Genomic DNA, 27,176 nt, shown 5'->3' with positions numbered 1-27,176 from the left:
GGAGAAGAGGGCGGACCTTTCACGAAGAGGTGCGTGGTACAGGAAGCGCTGCCAGCGTCATTGGTCACGAGGCAGGAATAGTCCCCACTCTGCAGTGGCTCCACCTCCAGGAGCTCCAGCTGGGTGACAAAGTCTTCCAAAGAAATGGTGCATGCCTCCCCTGACGCCAGCTCCCTGCTGCCCTTAAACCACTTGACCTTGAAGGGAGGGGTGCCTCTAATAACGCACGTGAACGTCAGGCTCGTTCCAGGCAAAACTTCCACAGATTCGGGGGTTTGCTCAAAAGATGGGGGTTCTACAAAGCCCAGGTGCGAGGGAGACAAAGAGAAAAGAGGCGTTTGTTACTTCAAGAAAAGGAAAATAACAAAGAAGAGGCAGCTCTGGCCAGACAGAGCTGAGAAGCAGCAGGCGTCCTCGAACACTGACCTTGGACAGTCAGAACTGCGGAGCTTTCATCCTGGCCGGCTACATTGGCAGCCACGCAGGTGTAGGTGCCAGTGTCGGAGGGCTCCAGGGAGCTCAGCTTCAGAGTGCAGACATTATCAGAAAAGCTGGGCTGGCATTTGGGACTGCTGGCGATCTCGCTTCCATCCAGGAACCAGCCGACTGAAATTGGGGCCGAGCCTGACACCCGGCACTCCAGAACAAGAGAGGCCCCAAGGGTGGCACTGGTGTCCTTCAGCTTCCGGATGAAGGAAGGCGGAACAATGCGATCTAGCGGGGAACAGTTTCGGCTTAGAGGGGAGCTTTCTTCTACTCCCACCCCTGCCGGCGAGGCCGCCTTCCTAAAGGCCTCGCCGCACTCACCTGAGACGTGGACGGACACAGTGCAGCTGCTTTTGCCAACACTGTTCTTCACCTCGAAGCTATATAAGCCCTTGTCATTCATCTCCGCTGAGGGGATCTTCAGGGAAGCCAGGTTTCTAACAAACGTGATCTGATGCCTGCCGCCCGCAGAAAGCTCTCTACCGTCTTTGAACCACTTGGCTGAAAGTTCCGGAGTCCCAGCCACTACACACTCCAGTGCCAGGGGATTCCCAGTGGTGACAGTCATGGGTTCCGGCTTCTCCACAATTCTGGCTGGTTCTGGAAGGAGAAGTACAGCACATTGAGAACAAATTCGCCTTACAGTCTGTGAACAGTGGGGTAAGGGCCGCGTCTTCAGGGATAGCCATGGATCAATTGTCTTCTCGTTGGTTTTCTGAGGCTTTACTTTGCTACTGACCTAGCACAGTCAGGACCGCAGAGCACTCCCTCATCCCGGCCTCATTTTTGATTTGGCACACGTATTTTCCAGAATGCGAGGCCTCCGGACTTCCCAGCTGCAGAGTTGCAATGTTATCAACAAAGGAAATCCTGATGTTTTCGCTCTCCCTGATGACTTCGCCCTTATCTTTCAGCCAGACAACAGAAATCGGCTGAAAACCTTCTACCACGGCTTGTAACTCCACAGGCTCCCCAATGAGGGTGGACGCGTCACTGAGCTTTTTCACAAACCGTGGTGGTTCTGATGAAAGAAAGGCAGGGTTAAGTGACAACAAAACAAAACAAACCAGGAATCAGCCACGTACATTAGTGGAGCAGGAACAGATCGAAGGAAGAAACACTTTTTTTTTTATGCGTGTGTCTCTGTATACAAACCTTTGAACTTGACAGTGCAAACACACGTGTCGCTTCCCACTTCATTAGTGGCTTTGCAGTGATACTCCCCTACGTCAGGGGCTTCAAGATTAAAGATGTGAAGACTCGTGTCGACATTTTTGGAGGTGACTTTAAATTTCTTGCTGCTTCGAACTTGCTTTCGATCCTTAACCCACACCACTTCGAAGGGGGGTGTTCCCGAAAGTTCACATTGGAGGATCACATCAGAGCCCTTCAGGGCTCCGACTGGAGGAGGCTTCTGGGTAAAAACGGGAGGTGCTACCAGAAGAAAAGAGGACGGACAATGAGAGCGACTGCTGCCCAAAGAGAATACATGGTGTTAGCATCTATGACCTAGTTTCTAGAATCTAGAGACATTAGCTATGAATAGAAAGTCACTGAGGCCGGCTGGAGTGAATGACAACATACACCCACACAGGACAATTTATAAAACGTCCTTTTAAGAGCTGTAAGCTTTTGAATTTGGTTTCTACAAATTGAAGATTATAAAAAGTTAGACAGGAAGTGGTTTTCCAAATTCCTGGGGACTGCTGGATTTCATCTCACCAACAGAAATCCTCAAGCTCAAGTTCAGCTTGAGCGCATTTCTGGAGGTTCCGACAGCCCGAGACCTTGAGGCCGTAAGAAATCCACTGAGGAGAATGAAGGGAGCAGAAGAGGAGCCTAACCTTTAACTTTGAGGGCCGTGCTGCAGCTGGCATCACCAACGCCATTGTGGGCCTCACAGATGTAGTCCCCACTGTCCTCGGCGCTGGCCTCATTGATGGTAAGCAGTGCCACAGAGTTAGCGAAGGACATGTTGTATTTCCAGCTCTCGTGAAGTTCGCTGTCGTTCCGGAACCACACGACTTTGATTTCCGGGGAGCCGCTTATCTTACACTCCAGCTGGATGGATTCTCCCTGCTTCGCAACTTTTGAAGGATCTAATTTCTTAACAAACTTGGGAGGTTCTATTAAACCAAAGGAAATAGTCAGTAACGCATACCCACGTGTCAAGAGAGTTTATCCTGATAGTTGAAGATCCCCAAAGTCCACATTTTAACAGACTTATTATTAAGAATTAACTTTCCAATGATTTCATGGTAAAGTAGGTTATCTTTTCTCCTATTAATTTAAAATATTTATCGGAGAATTTAGTTTATATATTGCAGTCTGGACATATAAGGTTAAATTTACCTCAGCTAATATAATATACCTAGCTAATAAATTAGACATTTGATCAGAATTTGTAAAGATAAATCAGGATGTTACACAACAAGAAATGAGAAGGGAGAGTGGATAGCTGAAACCATATTCAACAAAGTTCAGTGAAAAAAATCACTAACTGAAGAAACAGTAAAAAGAGAAGGCAAGGCTTTGCTTGCTGTTCCTCCAACACACAGGCATCCATTCAAATATGACTGTTAGTTTAACTCAAACATTTAAAAACCCACGACAGCTGCAAATGGTGTCTCACACCTGTAAATCCTAGCTCCCAGGAGGCTGAGACAGGAGGACTTCTATGACTTACACAGACTACACAGTAAGACAGTTTTTTTCAAAAACAAAAGCAGACAAGGCAAAACCACATTTCCCCCCCCCCCATCTTTGGCGCTACTGAGGGATTGAACCCAGGGCTTCACACATGCAAGGCAGGGGCCCTAACACTGAGTTACAACAGTAGCCTCAAGAGAAACTGACAACACTTGGAAGGCAACAGCGCAAGCACTTAAAACAAGCAATCGCGGCGAATTCTGTGAACGATACCTTTCACGCTGAGCTGGGCGGAGCACATGTCTTTGCCCACATCATTGGTGGCTTGACAAGTGTACTGACCCGAGTCTCCCTTGCCCACTTTAAGAATCCGCAGGTGGGGAGTGTTACCCACACACGTGATAGTGTAGTTTCCCCCAGGTCGGATCTCCTTGTTATCTTTTGACCAAGTGATTCTCATCGGCTGAGCGCCAGTAACATGACACTCAAAATCTGCACTTTCTCCAGCAATAACATCTATTGATACTGGCTTGATATCAAAGAAGGGTGATTTCTTAGGTTCTAGAAGATGAGAAGAAAAGGCTATGTGAACCCTCTTTTGGCTGTCGGATATCTTTGTCTTCACAGTTAAATAAGAAATCAGGGTTTATAGAGAGGGAGATTGTCAAGGGAACAAACCTCTTGCTGTCAGCCTAGCAGTAGAGGACGCCGTGCCAAGCGGGTTGGAGGCTGAGCAAGAATACTGGCCAGAGTGACTCAAGTCAGTTTGCAAAATTTTTAACGTGGCCACATTATCTGCAAATGACATCTGCAGGTTTTCGTCATCTCTTAAAAGCACCCCGTCTCTGTACCAGCTCACTTGGATGGGCGCAGAGCCATTCAGCCGGCAGGTGAGAGTAACTGGCAGCCCAACCGTTTGCTCAATGTCCTTTAATTGTCTGGCAAAGGAAGGTGGGAGTTGGCGCTCTGTAAGAAGAGAAGTCACACTTGAGGCATTAGTGGATAAGACGAGAAATTTTCCACAAAGACAAAGGACTTGAAGAGGGGAATGGAAATTTCTAGATGTCTAAAATAAAGCCATCACCTTGAATTCTGAAGACGGTCTTCGAGGCTGCGGTTCCTATGCTGTTCTCTGCCACGCATGTGTACTCGCCACTGTCATTGATGCTAACTTTATTAAAGACGAGTGTGGCCACGTTGTTTGTGAAGTAGGTCCTATATTCCGGAGTTGACCTTAGCTTGGTGTCTCCTTTGAACCAAGACACTGTAATTTCTGGTGTCCCAGCAACCTGGCATTGCAAGGAAACCGAGTCTCCAACCGATGCCTCCAGAGGTTCTAACTCCGTAACAAAATAAGGTGGTTCTGAAGAAGAGAGGCTCACAGTCAGCAGACGGAATTACAGAAGGGCGAAGGCCCCACCCCACATGCCTGACAAACCCAGACTTCTTAAGAGGCTAAGGTAACGCACCCAGCATGGAGACCAGGGCTTCGCAGGCGTCCCTTCCTGCCTCGTTCTCTATCTCACAGGAGTAGCGCCCTGCATCTCCCTTTGTGCTGCTCAGAATCTCCAGGATGCAAGTTTTCTCTGTGGTGACAATGCTGCACCTTTCAGATGGAGCCACGCTGACGCCGTCTTTGCGCCAGGTGACAGAAATTGGAAGCGTCCCAGTATAGGTGCCCTCCAGAATCACAGACTTCCCAGGCTCTACAGAGTGGTCACTCAGTCTCTTCACAAAGGAGGCTGGTTCTGGTAGGCGACAAAGCGTTGCCATTAGACACACCGCAAAGCCACAGACATGCCAGTAAATCAGAACGGGGAGGGCGGGCGAGCGCCTTCCGCAAACCTTTCACGAAGAGGCGCGTGGTGCAGGATGCTCGGCCCGCGTCGTTGGAGACCACACAGGCGTACTCCCCGCTCTGAGAGACGTCGACGTTGAACAGCTCCAGCTCTGCCACCGTGTCCTCGAAATAGACGCTGCACCTGTCTCCTTTCACCAGCTCCCGGGCGCCCCGAAACCAGCCCACCTTGAAGGGAGGGGTTCCCCTGATGACGCTTGTGAAGGTAATGTTCTTGCCAGGAAGGACTTCCAGCGGCTCAGGCTCCTTCACGAAAGAGGGCGGCTCTACACAGACACAGCGGGGGACAGCGGGGGGCCGTAAGCTTTGCACTTACTTCCGGTTTTGAATTAAGAGAATAAGAGCGCCGCAGGCGGGCGTCCGTCTGGACGAACACGCCCCACCACCCGCACCGCCCGGCACTGACCTTGTACGGTCAACAGGGCGCGGCACTCGTCAGACCCGGCCACGTTAGCAGCCACGCACGTGTAACTGCCCGTATCCGAGGCGTCCAGGGAGTTCAGCTGCAGCGTGCAGACGTTATCGGAAAAGGCTGCCTGGTACTTTGCTCCGCTGACGATCTTGGTTTTCTCATGAAACCAGGCAATGGAGATAGGGGAAGACCCAGCTACTTTACATTCTAAGACGCAAGAAGAGCCCAGGACCCCACCCGTGTCCTTCAGTCTTCGCGTGAACGAGGGGGGCACCATTCGGTCTGCATGAGGAAAGACAAATGACTTGTGACTCGAAAGAACGAAAGACACGTGGAAGAGGGAGAGGTCGCGGAAGAGGTTTGCACACGCAGGCGGCCGAGGGCGCCAGAACCAACCTGACACGTCAACCGTGGCCGTGCAGCTGCTTTTTCCGACGTTGTTCTGCACCTGGAACGTGTAGGTGCCTGCGTCCTCCTTCTCAACTGAGAGGACTTTTAAGGAAGAGATCTTGTTGTAGAAGCTAAATTTGTGTTTCTGGCTGCTGGTCAAGAGCTTCCCATCCTTGTACCATTCAACAGAGAGCTCAGGGGTGCCAGCCACCTTACACTCCAGCGCACACGTTTCTCCCACAGTCACCGTCACGGAGCCTGCCTTCTCTACGATGACTGCGGGCTCTGAAACAGAACACGAGACGCATCTCTGAAAACCTGGGACCTTCCCTGTGCCCCCTCTGTGAATTGCGCTGAGGGCGCTTCTCCCGGTGATGGCTGCATGGTGTTCTCTTGGCTTTAAAGTGTGAGCCCGTACTTCTATGCATCCAGACAATTGTTTGCATTCATTAAAACCATGCTTGGGCATTAGTCAACTCCAAAACAATGGAGGCAGTGTACACCAGACACCCTGGGTTTTAGAAAAGTGCGAATCGTATTTGTTTGGTTGAGGACATGTGTGTTTGGTGGGGTATATATATGCCGTGGAATGCGTGAGAAGATCAGAGGTCCCTATCAGTCCCGGGGATTGAACCCAGGTCCTCAGGCATGGTGGCAGGCATCTTTACCCACTGAGCCATCTCATGCGGTTTGATTTACACTTGAACCTCTGTAGAGCAGAGGGTCCCTGTCAAATGAGTTATTTGGTGTTTTATCTCCATGTTAAGAGAAGATACTTTGAAAATTCTCTTTACTTTCATTCTTATCACTGGGTTGACATTTGACATGTCCAGTGATGAAAGTGCAAATCTTTCTTCAGTGTTTTTTTTTTTTTTTTTTTTGTCAGCTTAGCCACTACTATTCTGAAAACAAAATTTTCATGTAACAATAGAAAGGCTCCAAGTGGGTTCATGTTGAAACAAAAGATAGTCAGGAATTTACTACCCATGAAGAAAAGCAGTGCATATACAATAAAACAGCCAGCTTGCTGCTGCTGCTGCTGTTAGAATCACAGGAGTCAGAAAAGAGCACCTAAGATCAGTTGGGTCTTTTTCCTAAGCCTCCCGAATAGTGAGGGCTCAATCTAGTTCTGTAAGAAATTCAGAGGAAGGAGACTGCGTGGAAGTCGCTCCAGTGATTGCCCCAAGTTTTAACAGAAGACTGTTGTACCTAAGACGGTCACTGTGGCCATGCTCTCCCTCACGCCACCATCATTCTTGACTTGGCAGATGTATTTCCCAGCATTAGCGGGCTCCGCTTTAGCAAACTGCAGCGTCGCAGTGTTGTTCACAAAAGAAATCCGAATGTTCTCGCTCTCTCTGATCACTTCCTCCTTCTCTTTAAGCCACTGGACAGAAATGGGCTGGGCACCTTCTATGGAGGCCTGCAGCTCGGCAGGCTCGCCAGCCACCACTGTGAGGCTGTTCAGCTTGGAAGTGAATTTTGGTGGTTCTGGAGAGGAAACGGTGAGGAGAGATTGCTCAAAAGGCTTTCTGGGTAATGGGAGGGAGGACACATGGAGCACTTGGCGGATGCCTGACCTTTCTGCCATGCACAGGAACTACGCTTACCTTTTAGCTTTATAGCACAAACACACGTGTCACTGCCCACTTCGTTCTGCGCTTTGCAGTGGTATTCGCCAATGTCTGTGGACTCCACGTTGAGGATGTGAATGCTCGCGTGGAAATTCTTCGATGCGATCTTGTACTTCTTGCTGCTTCGGAGCTGGCGCTTGTCTTTGTACCACACCACCTCAAAGGGTGGTGTTCCTGAAAGCTCACATTCAAGACTGACTTCGGTGTTCTTAAGGGTTTCTACTACAGGAGGGAAGCTGCTAAAAACAGGTGGTTCTGTAAAAAAATAAGAACGTCGCGTGAGTCGGGCTACTTGATTTCTTCCAGTTAAAAAAGGTTTTCTGTTTCTCAATCAGAAGACAGGCTTAAGATATTATCATGCATTAGCAGCATTATTGCTCCTCAGCCTTTATGAGGTAATCAGCTAGATGGGTGGAGAGCCAAGACTATCTCAGGGGTCACCGCTGGGAAGTTTGATTTATCTTGGACTACAAAGATTGATGTGGAATTTATAAATGAGCAGACATAGCAACAAATGGAAATTTTATGAAGTACAGAATTTTGCCTTTAGAGATTGAAAAAAAGAATGTCATTTATGCTTTACAACAGAAGGGCCCTGAAGTCACAACAGCAGCTGTGATCTGAGCCTTCAGTTTCAGGAAATGGTTACTGTAACAATTATCTGACACGACAAACTTGAGTGTAATGGCAAAGCAGGCTGAGAGACGGCTGTAGAAAACACTGGCACCATTTGCACAGCAGTAAAGTCATAGTTTTAAAGAGAAGAGCTGATTCTTGAGAAAGAGGAAAAAATATTATTGCCATTTTGAAGAGATAATATTAAAACTTGTATTTTTATATGCTGCATCATTATGGTGCAGACTGTACTAAGGGTGCTGATATAGTTATAACATTATTGAAATCAGAAGATTAATTTAAAATTTTCCTATTTTTATATAATCTAATTACATGTTTGGTCGATGTGTTGAGGTGACCAGAATTATAAATTTGGAATTACAAACTGACCACCTCTGTATAAACAAACCTTAACATGAGACAACATTCAATCGCTCCTGTATTTGGGAACTACTCTTGGATTTGTATTAGAAACTAAGAGAACAGTGAAAATTAAGAAGCTGTGAGACCCAGGGGAGAAGAAGGGATAGGTTTCCATGAGTGAGGAACAGAAGGAAACTTCTACCTTTTACTATGACCTTGGTACTGCAGCTGGTGCTGCCAGCAGGATTCTGGGCCTCACAGATAAAATCTCCAGTGTCGTCTGTCCCGAGGCTGTTCATCTGCAAGACTGCCATGGAGTCGATGAAAGTCATCTGGTACTTATCGCTGGCTGCGAGCTCATGCTCATTTCTGTACCACACAACCTGTATTTCTGGGGATCCGGTAATCTTGCATTCCAGGCGCGCTGAGTCACCTGCTTTCACTATTTTGGATGCTTCTAATTTCTTTACAAACTTCGGTGGTTCTAAAGGGTTGGGGGTGGGTGGGAGGGGGGAAAGAAATTATGAAAGAACAGCAACAGATCCCAAAAGTCCAGTTAGGTAATACGCAGGGAAGGGAGAGACACGCCCAAGGTCTGGGAAATATACTCTGCAGTGTTAGGAAGCTGCGGTATAACAGAGCACAGGAGCAACAGAGGCACGGGTCAGACAGAACCACCAGACAGTCAAGCCTGCACACCTGTCACAAGCAACACTGTAGTGCAAGAATCGCTGCCAACGTCATTGGTGACTTGGCAGGTGTACTGTCCGGTCTTGGAAGCGTCTACCGAGTAGAGATTTAGGAAGCTGGCTGAGCCTTCCAAGCCAATGAAACATTTAGGTCCCGAGGTGAGCTCCACCTGGTCCTTAAGCCATTTAATTTTGAATGGTGGTGTTCCTTTCAGCACGGCCTTGAACTCGACGGTGGCATCAGGGATAGCTTGCTGTCTCTCCGGCTTCACTAAGAAGCTTGGTGGCTCTACAGAGTTTAAGAGAATGGTTTAAGAGAGTCATATTTAGTGACAGCCCCTGTAGTCCAGTGATTTTTATGGACATTTAAGAAAACAAGTTATGAAAAGAGGTAAAAATTAAATGTTTCTTGGACCCAATGAATGTAAGTGGAAAGAAAGAGATTTATTAAGATGTCTACCTCTGAGGATACAAGGTTAAGAGAAGAGGCCAAGCAGCTCTGACCTTTCACGGTTAAGATGGCGCTACAGGCGTCATCTCCTGCTACGTTAGACACCTTGCAGGTGTAATTGGCAGTGTCTTCTAGCTCCAGATTGCTGACTTCCAGCGACACGGTGTTTTCACGGCACACAAGTCTGTACTTTGCGCTTGTAGATATTTCTTTTCCATCTTTAAACCACTGAGCACTGATAGGAAGTGATCCGGAAACCTTGCACTCCATGTGAATGGAGGAACCCAGCACTTTATCCATTTTGGTTAACTTTTTGGTGAATGAGGGGGGAATATCTTGGTCTAGCCAATGCAAACAGCAAAAACATACTCATTAGTCTCGTCACTGTTTACGGGGTATAAGCTCTAAGAAGGGGTCACTGGAGGGGTCAAAGGTACACACCTAACACTCTCAGGTAGGCGTCACAGCTACTGCTTCCAAAGTCATTCTCCACCTTGAACGTGTACTGGCCACTGTCCTGTTTCATGACCGACTGGATTCTGAAACTGGCCACATTATTTTCAAAACTCATCGAAAAGTATCTACTGGGCACAATTTGTTTCCCATCTTTAAGCCACTTGACTTTGAGTTCTGGTGTCCCAGCCACCACACACTCCAAGGTGACCGGGTCTTTCTCGGTGACATCCACCGACTTAGCTTTCTCTATGATTTGAGCAGGTTCTGCCAGGAGAATGAAAATGTGCACGGTTAGATCGGCAATTCTATCAGAACCCAGATGTGCCTTTGTAGACGGCTAGCGGAGGGGGGCAGCACACCGACCTTGCACTAAAAGGAAGGCATGACACCTCTCGACTCCCGACTCATTCTTGGCTTGGCATGTGTACCGCCCACTGTGTCCATCGTCCACACTCCGGACCTGAAGTGTGGCCACCCCGTCCACAAATGAGATATGGACGTTGTCACTTTCCTCAAGAATCTGGTCATCTTTCAGCCAGGTTACAGAAATGGGGGGTGAGCCTGCCACAGTACTCTGAAAGGTGGCGGAACTCTTCAAGACAGTGGTGACATTTTCTATCTTTTTGATGAACGACGGTGGTTCTAGGATTAAAGGAGACAGTGGTTCAAGAAGAGGTGCCTTTTAGCTCCTACTCACTATCTACGCTGAAAGAACACTCAATGCTCTGATGTGGTGGCTGGTCCTGGCATGCCACTGACCTTTCAAGGCAACTCTAGCAGTGCAAGAGCAGCTGCCTCCCTCATTGGCTATGACGCACTGATAGTCACCAACATCTGAAGGGTCACACTTGGTTATGTGAAGGTAAAACACTGACATTTTCTCGGACATGGTGTACTTTTTGCCGCTCCTGATTTCCCTGTTATTCTTCAGCCAGGTGACTTCAAACGGAGTTGTCCCCATGACTTCACACTCCAGCTCGACGTCACTGTCCTTTACCACCTCCGCAGGCTCCAGCTCCCTGATAAAGCTGGGAGGTTCTACAGGGTCAAAGGGAAGACAAAGGGGAGCTTAACTCAAGAGAGGCCCCGGGTCCAGCAGGCAGCCCAGCTGAAACCCAGAGTGGATTCCCTAACGAACCTTTCACTTTTAGCTCGATGCTGCAGCTGGCGGTGCCCGCGTCATTTCGAGCTTCACAGACATATGTCCCACTGTTCTCTACCCTGGCATTAGAAATCTGGAGAGTAGCTAAACCATCCACAAAGGAGATGCCGTATTTCCTAGCATCTGTTATTTCATTCCCATCCAGATACCAAGACACTCTGATCTCGGCGGTACCTGTTACTTGGCATTCAAATGTTGCTGACTGCCCGTTCCTCAGCACTAACCCTGGACTGGGCTTCTTAATAAATTGAGGGGGTTCTAAAGAGGAGAAAAGAAAAAGAGTGACGTGCTGAGTGGTTTTTAAAACAAAGGCCAACGGACAAAACTGTTTTCTTCACGAATTTTCCCTTCCAAAGACAAGCTAGGTAAGCAAGAAAAAGAGGCGCTAAAGGGAGCAGACCTTTTACAAAGATGGTAGCTTTACTGCTTGCGGTGCCAACATCGTTGCTTAGCTGGCAAATGTAAGTCCCAGAGTCAGCGGCTTTGGCTGAAAAGAGCTCTAGAATGGTGGAGGTGTCATCCTTCCAAACCGAGCGAGCCGCCCCAGGGTGCAGCTCTTTGTTATCCTTAAACCACTTTATTGTCATGGGCGCGGTGCCACCCACAAGAGCCTTCAACTGAACCCTTGTGCTGGGATTCACATCTTGTGACTGTGGCTTTTCTATGAAGTAAGGGGGCTCTGGGATGAAAGAACAGGAAGAGAGAGTCAGATTTACTTTAGAACTCAGCAACAAAAGGGGGGAATGAAGAAGTGCAAGGCAATCGAGTGTGGAAAAGCAGAGGTAAGGATCGCCAACCTTTGACCGTCAGATGGCCACTGCACTGGCTGTGCCCGGCCTTGTTGGTGGCGGAGCAGGTATACATGCCACTGTCGGCGCCTTCCAGCTGACTTATCTCTAAGAAGGCAGTGTTGTCATGGAAAGAGAATTTGTACTTGTCACTGGCCGATATTTCTTGGTCATCTTTGAACCACTGGATGCTTATAGGGTGTGATCCAGCCACTATACATTCTAAGTCAATAAACGACCCTTTAATGCTGTCCATCTTCCTCAGCTTTTTGGTAAATGAAGGAGGTATGATAAGATCTAGCCAGCAAAAAAAAAAAGCAAGAAAAGGTAAAGTTAATCTAGCTCTTTGTGCTCTCTCTCTTTCTTAATATTCTCTCTCTGCCCTCTTCCTCCCCCTTCTGATCATGAGGTATTAAGGCTAAACCCAGTGTCCTGCACACGCATAGCCTGTGCATTCTACTGGTGAACTACAGCCATAGCATTTTCTCTAGGAACCAATACCAACCTAAGACATTAATCCTAGCCTTGCAGCTGCTTCTGCCAACGTCATTTTGGACCTCAAAAGTATATTCTCCACTATCTTTCTTCTCTGTGGAAATAATCTTCAGTATGGAGACGGTGTCAGTGACACTGATTTTGTATTTTGGGCCCAGGCTGAGTTCTTGGCCATCTTTAAACCATTTGGCTGTAATCTCCTTCGTCCCTGAAAATTTAACTTGCAAAGTGGCTGGGTCTCCTTGAGTGACATCTATGGACACCGCCTCCTCCGTTATTGTTGCAGGTTCTGTAGAAAACAAAGGACAGACGTGGTCTGTGAAGACCTGCTGAATGGCCTGCTCTCTGCTTTGTCTCTCCCCTAAACTCAAGGCAGTTTCCTGAACCAACCTTTGACTGAGAGTAATGCAGAACACCTCTGTATGCCTGCATCATTTTTGGCTTGACAGACATATTTCCCGTCATGCTTGACTTCAATACCGCTGAGATACAGACTAGCCACGTTGTTCTCAAAAGTCATTCTTATATTGTCATCTTCGGTGATCTCATCATTGTCTTTTAGCCAAGTCACAGTGATGGGCAGGGAGCCTTTCAGTGTGGCCTGGAAGGCGGCCGTGCCTCCACGGAGGGAGCTTGTGCTCTCAATCTTCTTAATGAAGGCTGGGGGTTCTATCAGAAGAATGGGTTCTCAGTCAGGGTTTGCTCTACAGCGAAGCTGACTCTCAAAGCTTAAGACTGTGTAGGAGAGCCCATCCACAGGCTAAGCCAACACTGACCTCTTAGCGTCACCCTGGCACTGCAGGTGCTGCTGCCAACCTCGTTGGTCACCCGGCACTGGTATTCACCCACATCTGCGGCTACAAACTTGAGGATCTGCAGGCTAGCCAGCTGATCCTGAATGAAGGTTTTATACTTCCTACCGCTCCGCAGGGTTGTGTTGTCTTTGAACCAAGTGATCTCAAAGGGAGGGGTGCCTGCCACCTCAGCCAGCAGCATGACGTCATACTCCTTTAATACCTCAATGGGCTTAAACTCCTTCGTAAAGTAAGGTGCCTCTACAGGAGAAGAGAATGGCTTGTGTTAATGGGCAAGGATCTGTGCCATGGGCCGAAGGCTTGGTGGCGTGCAGGCAAAGGGGGAACAAACCTTTGACTAGAACAATGCTAGCGCAGTGGTCACTGCCAGCCTCGTTCTGAGCTTCACACATGTATTCACCACTGTCTTCAATGGCCACATCCGTAAGCCTTAAAACTGCCGTGGACTCCACGAAAGACATTTTGTGTTTGTTGCTCTCCCTCAGTTCTCTGTCATTCACGAACCATGTTATCTTAATTGGAGGGGTGCCCGTGACTTTGCAGGCTAGCTGAGTGGCATCTCCCTTCTTTAACAGTTGTGACAGCTCTAACTTTTCAGTAAATGTAGCAGGTTCTGTGGAAGAAAGGGAGCTATTAAGAAGCAGCAGGAAGAGGAAAGAGCTTATGCAGAAAGGGCCTCGGGGCTGGGCAAAGGCATCAAGAGAAGAACGCAGACCTTTCACAAACAAGGCTGCACTGCACTCCGCACTGCCCGCCACGTTGCTGACTTTGCATGTGTAAGTGCCCGAGTCCGAGGTTTTCACTGCATAGAGTTCCAGGGAACTCTCTAAAGCTTCTTTGGTAATGTAGCAGCTTCCACCAGAAACCAGCTCTTTGTCTCCCTTAAACCATCTGATGGTAAGAGGGGCAGATCCCTGGAAAGCACTCTTCAGGCAGACTGCTGAGCCAGGCAGGACGTCCCTGGACCCTGGCTTAGTTACAAAGCTGGGTGGTTCTGAAGAAGAGGTAGAACAGAGAATTTGAAGGAGTTACTAGTCTGGACCCATGGGAAGCAAACTTAACATGAACACTGGTAGGTGAAAAAGGTCCTGGCCAACCTTGCACAATCAGGGCTCCGCTGCTATCTTTGCTGCCCACGGAATTGGTGGCCCGACAGGTGAAATTCCCTGCATCGCTCATGTCTACTCTGCTGATCTCCAAGGAGGCTGTGCCTTCCACAAACGCTATCTGGTATCTGTCGGAAGCAGCGATTTCTCTGCCATCCTTAAACCAGGACACCCTCATGGGGAGAGAGCCGGCGATTTTGCAGTCTAGCCTGCAGGTGCCACTGACAACACTGTCCACATTGCGCAAGGGCTTCGTGAAAAGTGGAGCAATGTCTCGATCTGTTCATGGCAGAAGAAACGAAACGAGGTCAACACAGCAAAGTGGTCAAGGGGTTCATCTCTGGCCAGTTTGGGTGGGTTTTAGAGTGACATGTAACACAGAGTTCTAAAAATACTGACCTAGCACGGTAAACGTGGTTTCACAGGAGCTGCTGCCCACTTCATTGGAAATCTCAAATGTGTACTGGCCACTGTCATGGAGTTCAGCCGAGTAAAACTTCAGCTGGGCAACATTGTTTTTAAAACTGATTCGGTACTTTTTACTGGCAACCAATGGCCTCCCATCTTTGTACCACTTGGGCTTGAGTTCCGGGGTGCCTGAGACGGTGTACTCCAGCGTGGCTGGGTCCCCTGCGGTCACCTGGACCAGTTCTGCTCGCTCAATGATTTTGGCAGGTTCTATAAAGGTATTAGACAGTTAGGGTTCCTTAGTGTCAGTCAAGGCTTCACTTTAAGTGGAAAGGGAAGTTACAAGTTAAAATGTTCCTACACGAACCTTTAACTATTAATTCCCCAACCGATGTCTGGCTCCCGGCTTCATTTTCAGCCAGGCATGTATATTTGCCCCCGAAACTAATCTGCACATCAGGGATGGTCAAGACTGCAACTCCACCGGAAAAGCTCATCGTGATTTTTCCATCTTCTTTAATGACTTCTTGGCCTTTCATCCACATGACAGAAATGGGTTCTGAGCCTCTCACGGCAGCTTGTAAGGTAACTGTTTGCCCTGCTAGGGCTGTAAAGTCATCTACTTTCTTGACAAAGGTTGGTGGTTCTAGTTAAAGAGAAAGAGCGCACACACGTGTCAGTTCTAACCCACCTTCCGCCCCATCTCTTCTGCAGGGATCCATCCTCTTTGTGTGTCCCCCTTGTCCAATATGACCATCTCACAATATTTGTTTATTAGAGAGAAGAGGATTTGACAATTCCATTCAAGAGGGGCCCAGAAGATAAATGTTTATCAGCAAACGAAATGATTTTTTATGTAATTCCCTTGTAATACCAGTTAATAAATATTTTGGCACACATCGAGGCAAAGACTGAGCAAAAGCTCTGGGCCCCAAGTTAAAACTAAGATAAAGCACATTTGAAAGGTCAGAAGAAGAGGAAAGAAGGAACTTTCTTCCCACGGGTTAAGAATGCCATTTGGACAGTTTATAGAGAGATGCCACTCCCTCACTAACCTTTTAATAAGTGTGTTGCGACACAGCCACACTTTCCAACTTCATTAGCGACTACACATTCGTAATCGCCAACATCGGCGCTATTGAAAGACGCGATTTCCAGAAACACGGAAGACTTCTGAGCGAACAGCCTGTACTTTTTACTACTTCGAATCTGCTTCTTGTCTTTAAACCAGCTAATTTCAAAGGGTCCGGTGCCTGCGATTTCACACTGAAGCAGCGCAGTCGCCCCTCGCACTATGTCTGCAGGCTCAAGAGCTTTGATGAAAGAAGGAGGCTCTACAAAAGGCATGGAAGCAGAGGATGAGCTGTGAGTCACAAGCAAATGAGAGGTGAGAATTCTGAGAAAAACAAGAGACTGTGACCCTGGAAACAAACCTTTGATCACTACTTCAGTACTGCAGCTGTCGCTGCCCACATCATTGGTGGCTTCGCAGGAGTACGTGCCACTGTCATCAACTTTTACGTCAGTGATGTCAAGGATGGCCTCGGAATTGACAAAAGATATTCGGACTGTGTTACTTTCACTAAGCTCTTTGTTATTTTTAAACCAAGTGACCTGGATCACAGGCGAACCTTTCAGCTTGCAGTGGAGGCGTGCTGATTCACCCGGGAGCATTAAGTAAGAGGGGTCCACCTTCTTCACAAAGGATGGTGGTTCTACATGACGTGTGAAAAAAATGGAGAAGATGATTGAAGCACGCACACCACAAAAGAAACACAGACATGTGACAAAAGACAGAGCACACAGAAAAAAAAATCTTGACAATTCTTCTGTCGAGCTGGGATGTATTCAGCCCCTGCCTTCATTTAGAAGCGCTTTTGCCATCTCTTGACAAAAAGAGAGGGGGAAAAAGTGAGCGGATTATATCTAAATGAAGAGTGATGTTCTGAACTAAGACATCAGTGATGGACATGTGATGGACATGCCCAGTGATGGGCGGGGCAGGGTGTCCCACCAAGCCTCAACCCACAGGGGGATCTATAGGCAGCCAAGGAATGCTGAGAGCAGGAAAATGGTCTTCCCCAGAAAAGAGCACATTGACCAGTTATTCAGTATGAAAGGGTTAGTCCAGAAAGTGCTGTGTGAGTAGCATTATACAGACTGAACAGGTTATATTTATGTATTTAGGAGTATATGTGTGTATACACAATAACAATCAATGAAAAAGAGGCTGTGAATTTGAAAGAGAACAAGGAGGGGTAATAGGGAGGGAAAGGAGGGGGAAGCAGAAGTGAAACGAGTGTATCAGAATTCCAAAATAAAAGAAACAATTTTTCAAAAAGACGGCCAAGAGTTGCCTACATATTTAAATTGTTACCTGCCTTAAAACAAAAAACAAAAACAGAAACAAAGCAAGTGGATTCTTAAGAAAATTAAAGAAAAATAAACACCAGTCAAACAAAAGCCAACCAGATAACATCAGGCCTTTCCCAGACCCTGGGGTTTGCTTTAGCAATTAAATGAATAACAACGGGTGTGGATGGTACAGTGGGCAGAGAACGCTCACAGAAGAGAGAATCTTCCACGGCTTCCTTTCCGACAAAGAGGTGGCAGATGGCTGCCAGGCACTCTTACCTCTGACAGTAACTGCGGCAGCTGAGGAACTGCTCCCAGCCTCGTTAGAAGCTGTACATGTGTAGGTTCCGGAATCTTTCAGTTTGGCCAGAGGAATCTCCAGCGATGCTATTTTATCTTCAAAGTAGATCTTGTAATCTTTCCCCGCAGGCAGTTTCTGCCCATCTTTGCTCCACGTGATGGTGACTTTCCTGTCTTCATCTACCTGGCACTCAAGGTGGATCTTCTTATTGATGGCTGACTGCACAGCCTCTAACTCCTTAATGAAGCGGGGCTTGTCGATGATGGTCAGCTCGGCTTGGCAGAGATCTGCTCCGAATTTGTTGGAAGCCTTGCAAGAGTAAATGCCCCTGTCCTGAATGGTGAGGTTGGAGAGTTCTAGACTGTGTTTGTTGTCTGCGTCTACAATCCTGCAGTTGGGCGACGGCGCGAGGGCAGTGCCATCCTTTTGCCAGATGGTCTCGATCACGGGTGTCCCTGACACTGTGCAGAGGAACTTGGCTGCCTTACCCACGAAAGTCGTAAGGGGCTTGGGCCTGGAGAGAAAGGTTGGTGGGTATGCCTCTGCAAAAGAAAGGTTTTCATGTTACATGTAGCCTCCACCGACATTCTTGCTGCAATTACATACTCCAAGACAGAGAAAAAATAAGTTATGTCTTATCTTAAACAACAACATGGCTGCAAGACCACAGATTGGGAAAGGAAAGAGATGAGTGTTCTTAACAAATTATCAGCTGGGCAGTGGTGGTGCACCCCTTTAATCCCAGCACTCAAAGAGGAAGAGGCAAGCGGATCTGAGTTCAAGGCCAGCCTGATCTACAGAGCAAGTTCAAGGACAACCAGGGACACACAGAGAAACCTTGTCTCAGAATACCAAAACAACAGTAACAACAACCAAAACAAAACAAATAAAGAAAAAGAAAAAAAACAAAAAACAAAAAACAAGTTGTCTCTTGCAAAGGAAAGAGCAGATGTTCCTTCATGAAGTAATGCTGCTAAAGCTTTATCTGTTACATCAGAGGGTTAAGAGTTGGGGTGATTTGGAACTTTATTTTTGTAAATTAGAAGACTGAATGGAAGGTAAGAAAATGCATGAGTCATTTGACAGTGGAGTGAGACTACAGCATTACAGAACCTTACAGGGGACGCTCCAACCCTCTGACAAACGCCAAAAAAATCCTGTAACTTCCAATGTGCGCACCCATGGAGATTTTGTGCTTATAAAAAGATTTCACAGCAGAAACTTCCTATTTCCATCCTCCATTATGAAGCAAAGTTTTAGGAAAGGTCCTGCTGATAAAGGACACAGAATCCACCTCTTTGTCCTTTGTTCCTACAGCTGAAGCTTTGGCTCAGCCTTTTTACTGGGCTAATTTGGATCAAGAAAATCCATAACTGTTATTAAGAATGATGGCATCATGGAGGAACATCCAGGAGACCTCAACTCCCAAGTAAAGAATGCTGAGAGTGTTAAAAACAGTCTTTCCCAGGGAGGAGCACACTGATTGTTTATCTAATACCAAACAGGCAGCTCTGAAAATATACAAGTAGCATTACACAGACTGAGCAGGGTGCATTTAGGAATATGTATCTATATATGTATGTAACAACAATTGATGAAAAAGAGGCCATGGATAATGAAAAAAGAAAGCAAGGAGGGGTATATTGGAGAAGATGGAATGAAGAAAGGGGCAAATGATGTAATTATATTAATCTCAAAGAGAGAGACAGAGAGAGCGAGAGCAAGAGATAATAACAACAACAACAACAACAACAACAACAAGAAAAAGAAGAAGGCAAAGCCTTGTGTGTATGCAAACATTTTGTCTCTAAGACTCTGGGCTGGGTCAATGTAGAATCTCAGAGATTTTCTGCTGTGCAATAAAGTGTCAGAGAAAAAGACGCTTCAAAGAAGTCCTTTTTCTGAGGTTGGGCTGCCTTCCCCTGGACATTCTCATTAAGTGAGACTCACCACCCAAGAGCAGCCTTTTACCCAGGGGCGGTCTCTGCCATCAGCACTGAGGCCACGACTAAGAAAAGGAGAGGAGGGGGAGGGAAGGGAGGAAAGAGGAAAGATGGAGGGAAAGATGAAAGGAAGGGAGGAAGGAAGGAAGGAAGGAAAGAAGGAAAGAAGGAAAAGGGGAGGGAAAGAAGAAAGGAAGGAGGGAAGGAGGGTGGGACAGAAATGCTGCCCCCTCCCAGGAGGAAATTAAATTATTTGCTAGGTATTAACAAATTGAAGTTTACTGTATGCATTAACTAGGAAATTGAGAACAGAATATTTGTGTAATTGCCCTCATTTCTAAAGTTAAGGATGAAGTCCTGAGTGATCATTCTTATTTGAAGTCCTACCCTAGTCCTGTTTAACTTTTGCTGCATATTCTGGCTTTATTTGTAACTCTTTCTGTTTTTGATTGGTTGTTTAGGTTCATATTATTTAAATATATAGACGATTCTCTCTTTTATTTTTATTTACTTATTTATTTTGGACAAGGTTTTTCAATATAGCCCTGGCTGTCCTGAATCTCACTCTGTAGACCATGCTGGCCTTGAACTCAGAGATCCACCTGCCTCTCTCTCTTGAGTGCTGGGATCAAAGGCGTGCGCCACCACTGCCAGTTGGTTTGTTTGTTTGCTTATTTATTTATTTATTTATTTATTTATAGCACCAAACAGTCTTCAAATGGCTTATATTAAGAGTGAAGCCAGGCTCATTTGATTACTTAACATTTTCACCCACTCAAAAAAGGGAACTTTTGCTTTGGCTACTGACAGAAACGTAACTATCAAGAACAGCTTGTCCTCTGTCCCCTCTGGGGTCCCCAATCAGCATGACACCATGGTGGCTATCAGTATCTCCAGCGGGGACACACTCTGCACCTGTACAGAGAGCAACACAGGCAATAACACGGACTGAGGGGCAGCGTCCACGCCAGTGCGCGGGGTTTACCTGTCACAGTTAGCGCGGCCGTGCAGCTGGCGCTGCCGTACTCATTGGAGGCTTTGCATGTGTACTCGCCGCAGTCCACGACTTGGGTTCTCAGGATTTCCAGGGTGGAGATATAATTGGAAGAGCGGATAGAGCACTTGTCACTCTCATAAATTTCCCGGCCAGCCTTGAACCACTGGAACCGGACGTTGGGGGCACCTTGGATCTCGCAAGTGAATTTGGCTAGGTGGCCCAGAGCTACTTCCAGAGGCTCAATTCTCCTTTTGATCACAGGGGCGGCTGCAAACGGAAGCAGAATCCATTAGCGTCCCTCCTTACCAGCTATCCCACATTCTTCTCTTCAGACTAACTTTTGCTGCTGTTAATGAGGTAAAACCAAGTTGAAATTGGTGAGGCACTTCACAGCAGTCTAAGGCACGTGCCTGGAAAATGAGAACAGTCGTGAAGGCAAAACCAAAGAAAGAAAGAAGGGGGCAGAAAAAGCAGCCTGTGACATTTTCCAGTTGTTACTCTACTGTGAAAAGGTAGTGTGACCGGTGCACATGCAGAACCAACCACAGGGCGTGTTGCTGAAATGCACCCCGCCCTCTGGGAACGGAAAACAAAGTGAAAGCATGGCATGACAATTGTCGTGGGGACGTGAGACTATAGCTAACAGACAGATGACCAATCATGGTTATTTTGAACTCAGAGAAGGGCGCGTGGCTTCAGAGTGCCTATGCGCTGACAACTTTTTATTACATATTATCAGAACGTTTTTATACAATAACACATTTGTCAGTATAAAACATATGAGACTACGTTCTATTTAAGAAGCAGTAGCCATGTGGCTATGATAACGTGCTACTTAATTAAGCAGTCAGAGAGAACCGTAAGTTAATAACCATGATTGTGTCTATACCCCTTTCATTCCTAGTCTAAATAGCTGGCATTCTGGAAAAGTGGCGGACAGTGAAAACTCAATGGTGATGTCTAAATCATTACGCATTGGTGGGTGTTAGAGCCTGGTCCACTCAATCATTAAAGCCCAACCTCTTTCTCCTACAGTGAGCTTTGCTGAGGTCGCTGCTTTTCCGCTGTCATTTGAGGCCTCACAGACATACTCCCCTTCATCCTCTGCCTTTACCGTGTGGATTTCCAGAGTGTAGGCGTTCTGATCTTGTGAACACTTGAACTTTGTATCTGAAGGCACCAGTGTCCCCTTGAAATACCAGTTCACCTCCTTAGCATTTGCTATAGATGCTGTAAGGTGGACAGTATCACCTTCCTCAGAAATGGTATCTACCAGGTGCTTAAGTATGGTCGGGCAGTGCTCAGCTTCCTGTGACTCTACTGTGCCAGCCTTCTGGGTACCACTCTCTTCTGCTGGCTTCAGCGTCTCAGCCTTTGGAACCTCATCAGTATCTCCAGCTTTGAACTGACTTTCCACACTCAAACAACTGACCTCTTCTTTGGAGACAAGATACTTAGACTCAGCTTGTGCTTCTATGGTGGTTTCAACTTTCTGTGCCTCTGAGAAGGGCTCTCTCGCTCCCTGCACACCTAGTTTGTCTTCTTTCCGAAATCTCGGGTCCTCGGCCATTAAGATGCTTCTCTCTTCACATATGATGGAACACACAGCATCCTTGAGTTCAGTTTTCAGGTTGGCCATTTGGGGATCTACACCTTCAATAGTGATGGTTAGCTCTTCAGGTAGTGAGGTCACTGAAGTGATAACGTAGGTGCACAGTATGCGTTTGGGTTCTTGAGTACAGCTTACGGCTTTGACCTCCACCTTGTCAATGTTTCTTAGCCACTCAGAGAAAAGACTTGCTTGCTCCATGGCCACTGCAGCCTGCAAAGCCCTGCGGACCTGGGTTTTCAGATGTGATCGCTGCTCTTCAGGAAGACCAGGAATTGAAGCTTCCTTAGAAAGCAGGTCCCTTCCCTGTACCTCCTTCACTCCCTTTACTGCCTCAGGCTCTTTCTGAGACTTGGATGTTTGGCTGGTGGGCACTGCCATGTTCTCTGATTGCTCTTCCTTGAGGAGGACCTGCTTTTCCTCAAGTGCTAGTGGGAAGTATAGGGACTTGCTCTCCTCCGTCCTCACGGCGGCATCTTGCCCTGCGCTTTCTAGTGGGTCTGCATTTGCCATCAGGATTTTGCCTTCTTCTGTGTATGTGTGTTGGAAAGGGACCCAGGGTTCTGGCTGCACATTAGAGATCACAACATCAGGGCCCTCTAAACTTTCCACATGTCCCTCATCTGAGCTCTGACTCAGAAGGAGAGCTCTCTGCTCCTTGTCTGCTTCAGAGACCAACGTTTCCTCTGGCTGAAGTGTTTCTTCAGCCACCGAGGATAGAGCTGAATGAGCAGGAGCAGCTGCTGAAGGCTGTGGATGACCCCCTTCCTGTTCAGCTGTCAAGGGTATCAGAGGCTTGACAGTGACTGAGCTCACTTGTGCTGCAGGTGAGGGACTCGGGAGGATTTCTTCAGGCTCTTCGAACTGTAGACTGTCTCCTCTGGGAAGGCTTCCCTCGGGCTGGACGGTCTGCAGGTGTAAAGTGGGGGGCGGCTCTCTGACTTGCTGGGTGTGACCAGTCCCCGCAATGGAAGGCCGTTCCCCAGTGCTCTGTGGAGTAGATGCGGCAACGGGCTGCAGCCCCTGAGCCCTTATGCTCACCCCAGTACTCATTTCACTGCTGCCAGCATCATGCACAGAAGAAAGCTGCAGCCTTTCTTCTGCAATTAAAGCAGCTTCCGAAATGGCATCCTTGACAAAGGCTGTAATTTCTTGCTGTGCATCAAATGCCTCAACCGAAGAGCCCCTTGCAGATGTTTCCAGAAAACCACCAGGAACTCCTGAGGTGGACTCTGCTTTGCAGGAGGCATCCGTCGCATCTGTGTCCTCGGGAAGCACGAGAAGCTCAGCAGCGCAGGTGGACTCCCCCCACTCGCTCTCCGCTTTGCAGATGTACAGGCCACTATCTCGGCTCTGAGGGTCATTAACAATGAAGGTCCCGGAGCCGTCTGGATTGTGAATGATGGTGTAACGCACACTGGTATAAAGCGGTATGTTTTCTTTGAACCACGAAACGGTGGGGGTGGGCTCTCCGTGCACCAGGTACTCAAAGACAGCAGGGGTCCCTGGAGCACAATGGACTGGTTTTAACTCCCTGAAAAAGTAAGGTGGGCACGGTCCTTCAGGCTTCTCTGGAGCTTTCTTCTCTGCTGCTTCCATCTCTTTGCACCTCTCTGCTTTGGGGTTTATTTTTAGATAAGCGCTACATGCTGCTTTGCCATAGTCATTACTAGCCACGCATGTGTACTCCCCTTCATCCTCAAACTTGGTGAACAGAATGATCAGGCTGTGGTTATCCCCATCAAAGACAAGTTTGTAGTCAGCAGAAGGGGTTAAGAGCACCCCATTAAAGAACCATTGAATCTTAGGCTTGGGGCTGCCAACCACAGTAACAGACAGCTTAGCTACGTCTTCAATGCTTATTTCGGCATCTGCTATTTCTCGGATGAAAACCGGGGCAGCGCCTTCCTGTCTGGAATCAAACTGAGTGGGGTAAGCTGGAGGCTCAGACAGAAGTTCAAGTGTTTCATTCACATTAGGTAAGCCAAGATCAGAACTACACGTCTGAAAACCATCCTCGGCAGACAGAATACTAGCAATTTCTGTGTGGAGAAAAATTATTATGATGTTACCATACGATTTTGTTTAACAAACACTATTCAGTCAAAGAATTGGACACCAATCACTGGCCTGCTACATTGGTATCAGGCTGTGGTGAGATTCACTTATCAAAAAATACATTCCTAAGTTTTCTCTTGGCCTACTATAGAAAATCAAGCAGTTATAACTACCGCACAAAAGCAACTTACATCTAACTTATCTGTTAGGGTATACAAACGTGATATACATCTTAACCTAAGGTTTGAAGAAGTGCTAGATAAGCGTTTATAAATCATAAGTCCAGGATTACTTGCATCAACTTATAATAATTATTTTCAAAGAAAACATATGTTTTAATTAGTACTTCTAAATGGATATAAACACCAACAGTAACAAAATCAGGGGCTAGCCAGGTGTATTGGTACACATCAGTAATCCCAGCTTGAAGGCCGGGGCAGGAGGAGTTCCAGTTCAAGGCCAGCTTGGGCCTTTCTCGTCTACAGGAAAGGTGTGATTCTTCTTTTGCAGGAACCAGCGTAGTCTGTTACCAGGAAGCCAGGCCTCCCGTCACTCAAGGAACTCATCGAAGTAGTTCAAGAAATGTTTTATAATAAGACCTTAGTTTAGAAAACAGAAAGCTGAAATAAGAGAGAACGACTCCAGTATCAACATGTTGGTGATGATTTATTGAGCAAGGCAGACGCACAGTATTATTACGGACACGACACCCTCCTTCTGCAGCATCTTGGACAACCAAGGGAATATGTACAGCTTGCCAAAAAGACAGAGACGAAGTCACTCTGCTGGGGATGTGGGACTGCCCAGCTGCTGGTAGTTTTATTGCCTACATGAAAAGCAGCTTTATTATTGTATCAATCCTCTTCCCTCACATTGCACTGAATAGCTCTGTGCCTGAATCCTTACTGGACTAGAGTTTTAGTATTGGAAGACAGGACTCAGGCCGGATGGGTATAAGCCACGGGTAACACTTGTCTGTAGCATGTGGAATACTAAGTTATTTGTGATTGCCCCTAAAAGGCCACTGATGACTCCTTGCTCAAACTTTACACTTAACACACTCACAGTGGCCATTAGCTTTGCATCTGTGGTGGGTATATTAGCTTTCCCTTCCCTTTAATCCCCAAAATATCTGCAAAGGGGACAGATGTGGGTGTAGTTAAAGTGCCTTGAATTGCTGATATGTAAAACTATTTTCAAAAATGTGTATTAACCATACACACAAAAGCACAGTAAGGGAGGCTTGAATGAGCGTGAATCTGAAAGCCGTAGTTAGGATTTCTGAGTGTGCAGCATCTCACGATGACTTTTAAACTCAACTCGGCAGCACACTGAACTCTTTATCCAGCATCGGGGAAATTAATGCCCCAGGCTTTAAAGTTTTGTGTCACCGAATCAAAAAATAATTCTACATGTGGGGAATGCTTTTTCTTTTCCTTTCAGTTATTGTTATTCAGCACATCCTCAAGTTCAATGCATCTGAGACTAAGGCATCATATGAGAAAAAGCAAATAAAGCCTTCCTGTGTTAAGTGTGTATGAAAGTATGTAGTTAAAAATCAACAAACATGAAAACACTGTCTCCTTCCCTGTTCTCATTGCTTTTCTGGATTTTGAATGTGACCATGCTTGTAATATATGGGTAAGTGTATTTGTCATGCTGGCTAGGACGTGAATTTCTAATTAATTAAACACATAGTATATAACTAAATGAAGGAAAAACATTTTTCCCCTTGCTACAGAACTAGCTTTACCTTGGTGACAGTGGGGTGGTATATTATATCTAAATTATTATCAAAGGCATTACATACTCTCTGGCTGAAAAGAAAATCATTGTTCCGCACCATTTATCTATCAGTAGATGGTAGTCACTTAACACAAATACATTAAGATTGTTTTTGAGTGAAATGAGACAATTGCCTAGTCTGCCTAGTTTTCTACATATGCTTTAATCTTTTGATTTGGATGATGTGAGAAAATTTCCATTGCAGGGGTAACATCAATAGATTAAAAAAAAAACCTAATAAATATGGTATCCATATGAGCTCCTATGGAAATTAAATCTGAAACAAGTACTGTATGTTTGATAATCAATATTATTAACATAATCATGATCCTTAAATATTACTTAATGCATGATCGTAACGTAAGAATGGAACATTAGATCGATAATCTCATTCTCTCTTCCATTGTTTTTCTCATCACTTACAAACTGAAACTTAAGTTATATTTAGAGTTGTTCCAACTAGGTGACAGAGAATTTTGCTGTTGACTGTAACCTCTGAGACTTTTTGACCTAACTGCACATTTTTATGTAAAAAGGATTGACTTTTTCATATTTATTATGTCTTATATGCAAAGACTAAGGTCCACATTGATTTATAGCCATAATATTAAAGCATTTGTGAATTATTAAAATTGAAAAACAAAATTAAAATTTACTTTATAAACAAACATTCTACTGGAATTTAAATGTTTATTAATTTCTAATTAGTTTTAAAGATTAAAATCTATAAGATAATAAAACTACTCTAATATATATATATATATATATATATATACACACACATGCACATATATAGCTCCCTAAATAAAAATTACTTTATTGTCTCAAATATATAATTGTCCCACCTTCTTTTTTTCTTATTTTAGAGATTCTGAAATTGGCATATAGTTAAAAATTTATATGTAGATGAATATGGCAATACCCCCAGGTTGATGATAAGCTAATGTACTTTCACTTGATGCTCCAAATGAGAAAATAAAATAATTCCAAATTCGGAACGACCATTTTCTGTCACATGCCCAGCTTTTAAGATTGCAACCTAAACAGATTATAAAGTTGGCTACCATTTGGGCAAAGATGGTTTTATCCCTGGCTTTGCCATCTTACGCCTGACTAAATCAACACTGGTTAGTCTGAATGCTAAGAGGCTTATAATTCAAAGTTGACTTAGGGGCAGAAGGGGTTCTCTCTTACCAGTTTATCTACGTGGATATCCAGCATGGCCACCTTTCATTCTACTTTGCATCTACAGTTTACCTGCTAAGAGAAAATGCTGAAACACTCTGTGGAGGAAAGGGCACAGCGCACAGCAAAGGAGAAACACAGACACTTGGGTAGTCAAGGAGGTGTT

General features: G+C 46.1%; 1 protein-coding gene across 5 annotated transcripts in view; it reads right to left on the bottom strand.

The window, feature by feature from the left end:
• The window catches only part of Ttn (titin), a 262,706-nt gene that overhangs the window by 179,195 nt on the left and 56,335 nt on the right, over nucleotides 1-27,176 (bottom strand). For 3 of the 5 annotated variants that reach the window (XM_060390413.1, XM_060390414.1, XM_060390415.1), the window contains 2 exons: nucleotides 21,394-24,024; nucleotides 20,362-20,640 (listed from right to left, as the gene is read on the bottom strand). In XM_060390413.1, coding sequence (XP_060246396.1) covers nucleotides 20,362-20,640; nucleotides 21,394-24,024 — 2,910 coding nt within the window. Of the gene's footprint in view, nucleotides 1-16; nucleotides 296-426; nucleotides 715-807; nucleotides 1,087-1,225; nucleotides 1,508-1,641; nucleotides 1,921-2,330; nucleotides 2,613-3,408; nucleotides 3,697-3,813; nucleotides 4,102-4,219; nucleotides 4,499-4,604; nucleotides 4,884-4,980; nucleotides 5,260-5,399; nucleotides 5,688-5,801; nucleotides 6,081-7,004; nucleotides 7,287-7,405; nucleotides 7,685-8,609; nucleotides 8,892-9,106; nucleotides 9,386-9,600; nucleotides 9,889-9,988; nucleotides 10,268-10,366; nucleotides 10,646-10,762; nucleotides 11,042-11,141; nucleotides 11,424-11,565; nucleotides 11,845-11,962; nucleotides 12,251-12,458; nucleotides 12,738-12,838; nucleotides 13,118-13,224; nucleotides 13,504-13,594; nucleotides 13,877-13,978; nucleotides 14,258-14,360; nucleotides 14,649-14,768; nucleotides 15,048-15,144; nucleotides 15,424-15,832; nucleotides 16,112-16,210; nucleotides 16,493-17,411; nucleotides 17,976-20,361; nucleotides 20,641-21,393; nucleotides 24,025-27,176 lie in introns of all 5 variants that reach the window. The other 2 variants (XM_060390411.1, XM_060390412.1) reach the window with 2 other exon arrangements.

Source organism: Meriones unguiculatus, chromosome 8 (assembly GCF_030254825.1).
Source record: "Meriones unguiculatus strain TT.TT164.6M chromosome 8, Bangor_MerUng_6.1, whole genome shotgun sequence".
NCBI lineage: Eukaryota > Metazoa > Chordata > Mammalia > Rodentia > Muridae > Meriones > Meriones unguiculatus.
The sequence above is the reverse complement of the archived record's forward strand: the minus strand, read 5'-3'. Positions and strand labels throughout refer to the sequence as shown.